This window comes from Tachypleus tridentatus, chromosome 12, assembly GCF_004210375.1.
Source record: "Tachypleus tridentatus isolate NWPU-2018 chromosome 12, ASM421037v1, whole genome shotgun sequence".
NCBI classification, from domain to species: domain Eukaryota; kingdom Metazoa; phylum Arthropoda; class Merostomata; order Xiphosura; family Limulidae; genus Tachypleus; species Tachypleus tridentatus.
In genome coordinates, this window is record NC_134836.1 from 75,763,772 (window position 1) to 75,777,244 (window position 13,473).

The following is a 13,473-nucleotide window of genomic DNA, read 5'->3' on the forward strand; positions in this document are numbered from 1 at the left end:
CTTTTCAAATTTTGCTTTTGTGACCTGGGTAATGAAATTTTTAAATTTACCCTTTTTTCCAGAATATTCCAGATAGATTCAGTACTGAGTAGCTAATAGAGAATTTTCTCAAACTTACAAGATTTCTCAAGAACTTTCTAGAATGTCGTAGAACTTACGAGAATTTTCAAGAACCTTTTAGATTTTTTCGAACTTTCCATAGTAATATATATACAGGGGCGCACCACTTCAGTTTAGTTCTAGCTGTCTAAGTGAACACATAGATCTATCTCATTTTATCAGAGATGTCATCAAGAAGTTGCAAGCATTCTCCAGATGCATTCTGCTATGTATGAGGCCAATTTATTAAGAAAAGAGCGAAAAAGTACTCTGACAGCATCTGCTAAGATGTGTGAAGCCTACAAGGCATATTTTGGCATGCCTGTCGGGAATCAAGACCTCATTTTACCTGCAAGCGCTGCAAAAAAATCTATAAGGTAAGACGGACAATTTTTGATTACCTAAATAGTGAGATTTTATATTATACAAATTTTAGACCTTTTAAAATTTAAATATCTTTTAATTTATTTTTTAATTTCCAATAGTACAGAAAAAAATATCACATATAAAATATTTTGCATGAACCTCTTATACAGTAGTTGTGGATGAAATAAATTTAATCTTCATAATAACAATTTTATTTTGTTCTTTTGTAGGATGGTACAGAGGGGAAAAGAGAGCGATGAAGTTCGCTATTCCAAGAATTTGGCGTGAACCCACTGACCACTCAAGCAATTGCTATTTCTGCATGATGTATCCTTCCAAACTTCGGACTGGCAAGAATGCATCTGCTATCATGTATCTGGACCTTCCATCATCCATCGCCCCAGTACCACACTGCCCTGAGCTCCCTGTACCCACTTTGCCAGAGAGAAATCAGCCATCCTCAGAAGAGAGCAGCAAATCAGAAGAGGAGGTTAACGTTGAAGATCCAGATTACAATTTCAGAGGTGCAGCTGGTGAGAGAAACTCATACTACCCCAACCAAAGAGACCACAATGACTTAATCAAAGATCTTGGTTTAACAAAGTCGAATGCTGAGCTTTTGACACCTAGGCTCAAGGAGTGGGATTTGTTAGATGAAAGTGTGCAAATCACAAATCAGAAAAAACGTCAGCTTTGTCGCAGTAGTTCGGGGTTCTTGGGCAATCACAAGGCCGTAAATTATATGGAACTGGTTGAAGCTCTGTTGAAGAACTACGGCAAAATGGGTTGCAGGATGTCCTTGAAAGTCCATATACTTGACGCTCATCTTGATAAATTCAAGGAGAACATGGGAGCATACTCAGAGGAGCAAGGCGAGCGCTTCCACCAAGATATACTGGATTTTGAATGCTCTTACCAAGGAGGGTATAACGAAAACATGATGGAAGACTATATTTGGGGGGTGATACGTGAAAGTGATTTACGTTGCAGTTGCAAATCTCGAAAAACTACTCACTCCTAATCATTTTTTGTTCGTTTATGTATAACTTTAATATAAATACATGTAAATCTTGATTCATATGTTGTTTTATTCAGACTTTATGTAAATGAAAATGTGCAAATTTGCCTGTTTTCATATAGAAAATAGGTCAATTTCTAAATTTTATTATCCATGTCACAAAAGCAAAGTATGAAGGGAATAATGGCCATTTTGTGTACTTTTACAACATAAGCAATTAAGAAATAACACATACTGTCCAAGAATAAAATTTGTGTTACAAAGTGTTATATACACATAGATACCACAAACGTATGCAAAAAGTTGTTCCAATAGAAGGTGAAAATATAAGGCGGAAACCGCTAATCTCAGACACACAGTCGTTTTTGTCGTATTATCTGACTGTATAGCAAATGAAAAAAAACCACAATTACATTACTATTTAAGTTAAAACTTTATGTTTTAATATTTATGTGTTGTTGTAGTTTTAATTTATGGCCCCTCTGTAACGTGCTACAGGCCTAAAACCAGCTTAATCCAGCCTTTGGTATGAATAAAGTATTTCAACTTAATCTCGATGTCTCATCAGTTTATTAAAAAATAAACGATTTTTAAATTAAATATCTTGTTAAACATTTGTTTGGTTTCTTTTGTAACTTCGGTAAACAGTGCCGGATTATCTTAGTAGCAAAATTAGCGTATGCTGTGGACCCCGTACTTTCAATGGTCCGCATTAAATGCTTTCAAGCTATCAACATGGGTTGGCCATTCCCAAATTCTGTGTTGATAAAAAGTTTATTTTATGGTTAGTTGAAGAGAATTCTTACATTGATGGTTACTTTGTTAAAATCTATCAAGGTATTGTCTACGTGTGTGGTTACTTTGTTAAAATTTGTCATGAAGTTGTCTACATGTGTGGTTACTTTAAAATCTATCATGAAATTGTCTACGTGTGTAGTTACTTTTTTAAAATTTGTCACTAAGTTGTCTACATGTGTGGTTACTTCGTTAAAATCTATCATGAAGTTGTCTACGTGTGTAGTTACTTTTTAAAATTTGTCATGAAGTTGTCTACATGTGTGGTTACTTCGTTAAAATCTATCATGAAGTTGTCTACGTGTGTAGTTACTTTTTAAAATTTGTCATTAAGTTGTCTACATGTGTGGTTACTTCGTTAAAATCTATCATGAAGTTGTCTACGTGTGTAGTTACTTTTTAAAAATTTGTCATGAAGTTGTCTACATGTGTGGTTACTTCGTTAAAATCTATCATGAAATTGTCTACGTGTGTGATTACTTTGTTAAAATCTGCGTATGACTTCATACATTATACAAATGTTATAAGTGTACTGAAATCTGTGGTTTCTATAGGGGATATGTAATAAATATACATATAGGCACAGTAGCCAAAGGGCAAGGATAACCTTCTGCCCATTTCGCCAGTTCTAAGTGTGATAAAGGCAAGTTAACACCTGTTTTTAACTTTAAAGCTGCCACGCAGCACGTGTTTGCATATAAAGTAAGAATTTAATCACAGATGTATCCATTGATCCCCCGAGGATTTAACATGTTCAAGCCTCTGATTTTTGTATAGTGTCTTTATAAAAGGCTTTTATTATGACTGAGTTTATTGGGTATACCATTTTGAATTCTAATCTTAAGTTGTTTTTGTTTTTGGAATTTCGCACAAAGCTACTCGAGGGCTATCTGTGCTAGCCGTCCCTAACTTTGTAGTGTAAGACTAGAGGGAAGGCAGCTAGTCATCAGCACCCACCGTCAACTCTTGGGATACTTTTTTACCAACGAATAGTGGGATTGACCGTAACATTATACGCCCCCACGGCTAGATGGGCGAGCATGTTTAGCGCGACGCGGGCCCGAACCCGCGACCCTCGGATTGCGAGTCGCACGCCTTACGCGCTTGGCCATGCCAGGCCCTCTAATCTTAAGAGTTGAATTTGTTACAACATAGTAACGTCTCATGGCCGAGAGGAAAGTTTGATGACTATGTTGCACCATGGGAACGTCTCATGGCCTAGAGGAAGGTTTGATGACTATGTTGCACTATGGTAACGTCTCATGGCCGAGAGGTTTGCACGATCGTTTGCCAGAGTTCCTGTCTACATGTAAAGTGGAACACTACTTCCAACAGACTAGTCAGATAGATAGATATTTCTCCTTAACAACATCAAGTGCTGAAAGTGATTCAACTCATACAATACGCTGTTTCTCGTTATTTTAGCTGAACAACTCTTATTGAATTTTACGTTTCGTCATCAGGATCACGTGACAATCGAAAGCGCCTTATAGACGAATAAAAGAGGAGTACACATCTTTGCTCGCTGCTGTAGATAAAGTTAAGTCTGATTTTATAATCTGTATTATTCCATCGAGTGCGAGACACGTTTTCCTCCTTATAACCCTGATTTTTATTTTGTTCCAGCGCAAGATGCATTTTTTGTCTCTTTAAACGTATACTTTAGGTGGAATAATTCTGTTCGTTTTCACACGACGATAATTATTCTGAGTGTAAAATTAATGTTATTCTGGTTGGTTCGTTCTAGTATCAACATAGAGTGGAACCTCCTAGGAGAAAACAGAGAAAAGTACACCAGGTTTCAGTGCTTCTTCGTACCGTACGAGCAGGCATGTATGAAATCTGGGTGGAAATATTATTTCTTGAAAAGGCTTAACCTTCCGCACTATTTATGCTGCTTAAGCAAGTCTAACGCATGCAAAAATGTCAAATAAAAATGTGCGTGAAGCACGAAGTAGCTCGCTTGATTCTCAACGGCTTGGAAACCAACTACTTTGTTTCGTGAAGGTGAGGCTATGTATTCATTTACAATTTTAGGGTAATGTTACTAAATGGACAACAGCATAGCTGTCGTTAATTTTTAACTGATAAATTGGGAGGAATGTAGCTAGTAAGCAACGTTCATCTCCTAATCTGGGCTACTTTTATCTAGCCGAATTGTGCGATTTGAATGTCATTCTTATAGTGCATCCACTGCCCCAAAGTGTGAGACGTGTTTTACAGCAAGTGTTATAGTTAACCACGAATCCTCAGATTCATAGTCTGGGGGCATTGACCTCCGTCCACAACTGACACGCATGGTTTAGCGTTTCAGGAACCAGCACACAGATACAGTATGTATATACGTTTGTTTCTAGTTAAGCACAAAGTTACACAATGGGCTATCCGTACTCTACCCACCACAGGTATCGAGAACCGGTTTTTAGCGATGTAAGTCTACTAACATCCCGCTATGCCACTAGGGGGCAGGTATATAAGTGAAGTTTCGGTTGTTGTTCTTGTTTTGAGTTAAGCACAAAGCTACACAATGGACTATCTTTGCTTTGCCCACCACGGGTATCGAAACCTGGAATTTAGCACAAATTCGCAAACCTGGCGTTCTGCCACTGGGGGGCGTGAAGTTTCGGATAAAATGCGCTACTTTATATCATAATGGAGGTTTCATCCCAAGTCGTTATTTTTTCGTTTTTATTTCAGATGATAAATAATGCAACTCGTATGCTAATAAAATTGAGAGAGATTACAATTTTGGATTATGTTAAAAGTATGCACCTACGATACACGTGATATCTAGATCAGTAAGAAAATGCAAAAATTACCAGATATATCAGTAACATTTCTGTAATTAAAAGGGAGAAAACTACAGATATTCTTCTTTGTTATAACAGGAAGTAAATTATAAATCCTCAGGTTCACAATCCACACCTGTATGATTTTGTCAGTCGAAATTTTTCGATAGTTTGATATTAACTGCAACATATATATTTTAACATTTGTTAATTTTTCTTATACTATTGATTTTCAGCTTATAGTTTGTTTTGGTTTGTTCTGAATTTCTCGCAAAGCTACACGAGGGCTATCGGCACTAGCCGTCCCAAATTTAGTAAGCCCAGAGGGAAGGCAGCTAGTCATCACCACTCACCACCAACCTTTGAGTTACTCTTTTATCAACGAATAGTGGGATTGACCTCACAGGATAACGCCCTCACGGCTAAAAGGGCGAGTATGTTTGGTGTGACGGGATTTGAACCAGCGACCTAACCACCTAAACGACCATTTAAAATCTAACCCAAAATGTTGTGTTCTACTTTGTGTTTCATGTATCGTAAAATGCTTTATTGTTGTTTTGGCCAATTCCTGAATTACAATTGAAACTATTCCGATCACTAATTTTTTGAAATAATATTTTGCAGAAACTCAACACAAGCAGTGGGGGACTATCGTCAGGTAAGAAATTTTTTGTTTTTATTTTCTCCTTTTGTATGTATAAAATCGATTCCATTGTGGTCTGTCATTTTTTTTTTAAACCAAATGGCCCAGAACAAAACAGTTTAGAGCCGCTGACTTAAAGTATGATAAATAACATGGCCGTTTAATAAATAGTCAATGCGAAATAGAAACATATCTTGACATCATGTAAAACATGGTTGTTGAACCTTAAGAAAAAAAAAAGCATTCGTGATATTTTCCACCTTACGGGATAACAGCAAAATTAAAAAAAAGAAATTAAGTCGCAAGCTTAAAAACAATGAAAATTATTATAGTTCACAAACAACGGACACAAATAACGTTAAAATGTTTTCAACCCAATTTTGTGATGCGATATGCTTGTAAATTATTAAAAAAATATGCCCCTATAATTTGAGAATTAAGAGGACGTTAAGAAAGCTTTAGCGTGGTATGCGAACACGAAATAATCAAATCTAAATAATAATATATTTCTTAATAATAATATGAATTCATACATTCGTTGAACGAATGGACAATTCAAGGTCATTTATACAGAGACTCATCTGTGGTCGTGGTTGACCTCTTTGTATTTGTGATCTAACAAATCTTTAAAAGGAAAAGTCGTGCTTTTCACGGATTCATTGCCCACTTAGCTAACATTTACACTTTTTGAATGGAGTAATAACTCATTGCAATAAGTGGGTGGGCGTGGCTAACGTGTAGGTGTGAGAGTTAAAATGTCCAAGTCTCGAACCGAGATATGCTCTGCACTTTTAGATAAGGAAGATGGTAAACTGTGATAGTCAAAACCATTAAGAGTAACCACATTTACAGCAGGTATTTTTGGTTTATGCTTCGACCTTAGGGGTTCTGATCTGGTTGCTTAACACAGTTATTTTAAACATTTTCTGGGGATTTATAAAATGTAAATTTGTGATAAGCTTTTATTAACTGTGTAGAGACAGTACGCATATCATATCTATTTTTTTATTGCTAGTAAGGTATCATTGCTACCTGTAGTCATATCAAAACAGTATGATACGTGAATACTATATATATATATATATATTTAATATTCCAACTTGACAGTAATCGTTGATTTATAATTATTTTTTTTTAAATCGCAATCCCGTTGAAAAATAAACAAAAATCGATGATATTTGGCTAAGGTTTAAATTTTGATATCTCCTGTAAACGATATTGTACAAAGTTTGGTAAGATACTGTTAATTATGTTGTGCCAGAAAGTATACATCAGTTATCGTCTCATTGAAATTTCACTAATGTGCATGTAACTGGATATGTTTGAGATTAGTGTACTGAAGTCATGAATAACCATTTTATATAAAATATATAAATTACAATAGCAATCTATCTAACGACAATTAATTTTTTAATTAAATGGATGTATTAATTAATATATATTATTTTTAAGTATATAAACATCATTTGTCGGATTTGGTACTCAACTTGTTTTGCTTCTTCGAGAGTTGATATTTTTTGAGGACTAATGAATCGTATAATAACTACTGAAAAATGCAAACTTTCTCCTTGGTTCAGAGAACCTTGTTGATTAAAAGAATTCTTTGTTGTTAAATACAAAGCTGCACAATAAGTATAGAAATCCGGTTTTCACCGTTATAAGTCTGCAAACTTACCGCTAAGCAACTGGGAAGCCTTGTAGGTGAAGAGCTTGAGCTGGTATTCTTATAATAGTTTTAGTTACGTTTAGTAATTCACTGACAAAAAAATATATGTTTTGATATTGATGAAAACAACAACTATATTTAGATATGTAATAACAGCGAAAGAGGGGGGATAAATGATTAAATGCTAATTTTCATAGAAACGTTTCTGGATTGGCTGCACTTGATATACGCCACCTTTTGAGTAAATTGAAGCCTCAAGCGGGAATTGAGAAGGTAAAACAAGCGTCTAGGATTTTATCCTTGTTTGTGTCATTTTGTACAACGTAGAGTTTTTCGTGATATTTTTAGTAGTTAAGGTTTTTAAATTACTGTAGGAATAATTATTCTTTGATAAAATGTCGCATCCTAAAGTTCATTTTGGATCTTTGCCAATTCAAATAAATGAAAATAGAAGGTGTTATTTGAATAACAGCCTTCCCACTGAAACAGGTAAATAAAACAATTTTCTAATGTTTTGTAAATCATTAATAACAATAATAAATGACGTCATTAATGATGAATTAGTCTACAGTTGTAGTTCCAGCAGGAGGCTGTAGTCAAAGTATATTATTTTGAGTGGTGAGGTATGGAAGATGTGTTAGAGAAAGTAGATGTGGTTGTCGTTTTAAATTTCTGTGAACGTAAAACTTATCTTAATGTACCTGCAAAGTTTTTCCGTTTGAAATTTTAATACTAGTAGTAATAACAGTAACAGATAATTTTTATCACATTCAAAATGATTGGTCTAAGTCTAATGCAATGTTCCCTAAAATTTTCATTTATCATTCACGTTTCCATCCATTAATTTAAATGGGTGAAAAATGAATTTAAGTGACGAAATTTAGTACAAGGTTACTTCGTAAAATGCTATGTGTTGTAGTAATTATTCATTATTTTCGTTAGGGAAACACATTAAAACTTAAATTTTCAGTATCGGTATTATAAGATAAATTTATTGCACTATTGATCGACTTTAATTGCTTGTGCCCCCAAGGGATTTGTATGTAAGCTAGTATGGTAGCATAACTTGTGTGTTAATTTAAATTTAGGATTTTCAAAAGTATAGATAGTATATGAATATATTAAAAGTTATGAAACGTATCTTGAACACAAGTAAACAGACCTATGATATGAATTAAAGGTAAAGTGATAGTGGTAAACTCTGAGGGAGATCATTGGACTTATGGCCGAGAAACTGCAAACTTGCCGTTAGGGTAAATTTCAGATCTTTTAATGGTATTATTGATGATTTCATTTATGTAACAACTATTTATCAGTAAAGTATATACACTTGAGAGTCATTTATGAAAATGGGTTTAATAGGTTTAACTGTATGCAGAGCCTGAAAAGTTAAAGGTCAAAGCACAACAAAGGTTTTTGACACATTTTAAATAAAAAAAAGATTTCTACATCAGTCAAACGTAACTATACTAATTGCATTTACTGCTCTAAAATTATGAAATCATACTTAGTTTTTAGACAAGAAGTGTGGTAGCTGAACTTATTGAAAAATGCAAAACTGGGAAATTTTAATGAATTAATCCCTTAGTTCAGTTTGTAGAGTACCCATCTAGTTTGAATCGAAGGTGAAATAAAAACTGACACCCAGTGTGAGGTCTTATTTGTATTAAAATAAAAAAGGGGGATTAGTTTTTAGTTACTTGTAGTTGTTAAAAGATGTCTCACTATCAATATCTAGAAGATTAATCAATTGGTAGAGCACTCACCTGGCATGGAAAAGGTCTTGGGTTCATATCCAAGTCAAGAAATAAAAATTTGAAAGTACCATTGTAATATATTTAATTGACAAGTTATAAATGTTTCTTATAATTTTCAAGATGCATTCTCAAGATAAAAAAGTGATGGGTTTTAATTTATTTTCTCAAAAGAAAATCCTGCCTTTACAGTATGCTGTCCAACCTTAAGCATTTCTGTTGTTACAAATCTTGTTTGTCCATTCTCAAGTAGTATGTGTGTTCATTTTAAGCCTGAGTCTTTCACATTGTTAAACAACTTTGAAGAAAGGTTTTCAAATACTGATTGGTAGTTTCAGTAGTTTTTGTGTCATTTTAACAATTAAATTATCATATTTGATTTTAATATACCAAGAAATAAGGGTAATTTGGCCATCTAATCTAGTTTAGTTTTTACTATCAATCTACTACTACAAACTACATATGGACAACAAGGGATTATTTGGTTCTTTGTTCAAAGTTGTGCTTGCACACTCATCCTTGAGAATAATAAAAAAATTTAAACCAACTCTCTCTTTTTGAAAAACTATTCTAAACTGCCAGCTGCTATTACTTTCAGTAACAGCTCATCCTGCAAGTTAGTTCTCCAAGTTAGAAAAAATAAAACTGTTTTAACTGGAGCCTAGCCTCTTGTTTGAATATTAAACTTGTCTTCTCATTCTTGGATAAACAATGACAAAAAATTAATCAACAAGTCTAAATGAAAATGTTTTACTAGTTTATTTTGTGAAACTTTTCAAGCAGATGTTCTTTGTCAGACAGTAAAGATTGTGTTTTATTGTAACATGGCTTTTACTTCCTGGCAAATTGTTTGCTTGAAAAGTTGCACAAAATTAAACAAGAAAACATTTTTCAGGTAAATGTTAATTTATTGTTTATTGTTCTTTACCCAAGTTTTTTTTTTTTTACATCTTTAGGAATGACACTCATTCAATAATTTATTCTCATTGTATTGTCTTAAAAAAAAAACAGCACACATAAATTAAAGGTCTTTAGCTTGTCAGTTGAGGTGACCTTGCAAATCTCAATAAGACCCTCTGTTACCCTTCTTTCCTCAAGAGAAAATAAGTTAAATATTAACCTATCTGTAAAAGCTTTTTCTGAAAAATTTCCATCTTGAATATGACGTTTTGGAGAGGGTACCAAAACTTTCAGTAGTAATTTAAGTGACATCTAGTTAGTGACGTATAAGGAGAGAGAATTATCTCTCTTGACACGTAATAAATGTGTCTATAAGTACATGCTAAAATTGTGTTAGAGTTACCAGTTACTCAATGGCTTGAGTTCCCATCCACATAAAATGCATGATCCAAAGTATAATAAGTCAGCTGCATTAACTTGCACTTTATTACAATAAATGTCAACCCATAGTACATGTACCTCAACATTCTCAATAGAGCTAGAAATATCCAATAGTTAAATGTAATCAGCAAACATTAATTATGCTCTTGTCAGTATCACTAATATAAAAGCCCAAGGCATGGATAATGACATCTGAGGAACTCCAGGACCAGTTTGATGAAACTCCATTAATAAGAAATGTTTGATTTTTTTTTCTTTCTATCTTTTACCCATTTTAAATTATGTAGTTTTTTATAGGTAATTATTTATGTGGTAGTTTGTTAAAAACGTTTTTGGAAATCTAAGTATACCAAGTTCACACCCTTTCATTGTCTAGATAACAAGTAATATCCTTGAGGAAAGTTGATTTAATAAAAAAAAAAAAAAATCCGTCTAGGGTATTTGTGTCAACTTTCTTTTATGATATTACATTTCTCTGAATAAAACATTTGTGAAGCTTGTTTTATTTTTCTTATATCTTGTAAACTGTTTTCTAAAATGGAAGTAACCCTAATCTTTTTTTTTACATATAATAGCCAAATGTTTGTCATGCTCCATATCTCCTGAATGGCTAGTTTTTTAAACAAAAGCATATATCAGAATGCTTATTTTCAAGAGACATTACAGAAAATTTATTCATTTTTTGTAATTTGTAAAATTTTATATTAATATTAACATTAATTCATCAGTCTTTGTGTGTACTGAACATTCGATCTAAGAAAGACAAAGGAAAAAAGTATTTATTTTCTGGGAGGAAATTTTAGGAAAAAAGAAATGGAACTTTCTCCATTGGCCAATTGGAAGAAACATTTTAAAGATAAACATGAATGGAGAAAGAGGCGTGTGTTTAAGCATCTATATGACAATGTTCATTTTATGTACAAATTTATGAATATTTTTTTTAATTTCAGTGTTACATGGACAATTTTATTGTACTTTGCCAAATAAATGGATTTTAAATGAATATTTACCCTTTGACTCTTATAAAAAAATAACAACTGCTGCAGAGTAATCACTTCACTAGCAGTCTTTTCTTACAGTCAGTAAAATGACAAGGAATGGTGGCATCTACCAAAAACAACATCCTTGCAGCTAATTAGCAAACCTAATCTCTTTCTTGATTGTGAGAAACTTGCTTGAAATAAAAATGCATATTAGAATGGCTGGTATGAGCATTTATACTATCTCTAATAAAGCAGAGAACAATGTTTTGACCTTAAGATGACCTAGGAAGGTCGAAATGTTGTTCTCTGCTTTATTAGTAAAATTGTTAATACCTATACCAACCTAATCTCTTTATTGTGTGGATGCACTCATTACATCAAAATGTAAACATTTTTGCCAATAATGTGGTTCAGTGAGTTTCATTTGCACAGAAACAAATGCTGTGAGATTTTCCTTAGTCAAGTGATCCCTAGAATGATAATGGATGGTTGTAAGTCCTCATTAGACAATCATAATTCATATATGCTATCCAAGGAGCTGGATTTACTACATATATTTCTTCATCACTGTTTTCAGGATTTTAATGGACATATATTACATGTAGAATTACCACAGTTATCCAGGGTTATATTCCATATATTTTAAGGTACTGTATCCAACTCTGTGTTCTAAAATGTAAATCACTTAAATTTTTTTTGATGTTGCAACTTCTACCACACCTGAAGACTTTTTAATTTGCTATAAGTTGACTACCCTGTTGAAATGTGTTGTATGTAAAAGAAAAACTAAACATTCACTTGTTGAATTTAACAGTCTTGTTAATGCATGTAATGACTTCACCAACATTTTGTTGCCTGTGTAGTATAGTATAGATGATCTTTCATGTTTTGGATACTGTAAGTACCAGAGATTTAGTAGTCCAGGTGCAAAAAGTGTGCCTGACAATAAAAACGACTAGAGTATTTCTAAAACAAACACAAATGTTATTCAACTTAAACACAATGCAAGTCATTTAACCAAGGTACAGCTGTGACAAATGTAGAGTAGTTACTCTTCTTAGGAAATTAATAGTTAAATCCAGATTACAATGATGGTGTGTAAAAACTAATTTGGAAGTTGTTTTTAAGGATTTACTAACAAACTAAAAGTGACATTGCTGGGTTTGGAGAAAATGTGGAATGTTGTTTGATTGAGATTCCTGAAAGAAAAGTAAAACAATACTCTGTGACGGTTCTTCTTGTAAAAGTAAAACAATACTCTGTGACGGTTCTTCTTGCTTGCCTGATTAGCTTGTTGACATCTATATGAGTGTGAATTAAACTCTCTGTAGGTTATTATAAGGTACAATATTTTGTGGAATTTTCTTGGTTATTTTGTCGTCTTTGTACGTGATATGTAGAATTAATTCATTGTAAGAAATACAGCTTATGTACACTATATTTGGGTATATGCAGAAATATGACTAAGTTTTTAAATTATATTCTACTGATATTGTATACCAAAAACTGTTGATTGGATTTCATAACAGCTCGTTTTTTTTAATATTAAAAATGAATACTAATCTTTCAAAGTTTCTTACTGAAAAGATGGAAGTACATGATTATATTGTGGTCCAACACTCAAATTAAAGATACTTGAGCAAAGAATATGCATGTGAATTCAGTATATCAAAAAGTTAAAGAATGAACATTGTGGCAGAGAGTGGCTTTATACAGCAAAATATCAGATGTTTTATCTTCTGGAGAGCATAAGACAAGTCTGTTTGGTTGTACACAGGAAATCTGTAGGGAATTGATGAAAAATGTGAGAGTAAAGAGATCCATGATAGAAACAAACAATTGCAGTACACACAATGTTGAAGCATAATTTTAAGAACTACTGTCGATGTGTTTCATCCTCTGCCAGAGAGTGAGGATTAAATACATCATGTTTGTGATGGACTGTTTCAGCACATGGCTAGAAGCAGATACTGTTCCTTTCCAGGAAACACAAAGTCCAGCAAGAAATGCCAATGAGTT

General features: G+C 33.2%; 1 protein-coding gene across 5 annotated transcripts in view; it reads left to right on the forward strand.

Annotated features, from left to right (window-relative positions):
- LOC143233663 (5'-AMP-activated protein kinase subunit gamma-1-like) overlaps window positions 1–13,473 on the forward strand; it is a 90,234-nt gene that overhangs the window by 51,793 nt on the left and 24,968 nt on the right. For all 5 annotated transcript variants that reach the window (XM_076470144.1, XM_076470145.1, XM_076470142.1 and 2 more), the window contains exon 3: window positions 5,692–5,725. In XM_076470144.1, the coding sequence (XP_076326259.1) occupies window positions 5,692–5,725 (34 nt within the window). The remainder of the gene's footprint in view (window positions 1–5,691; window positions 5,726–13,473) is intronic.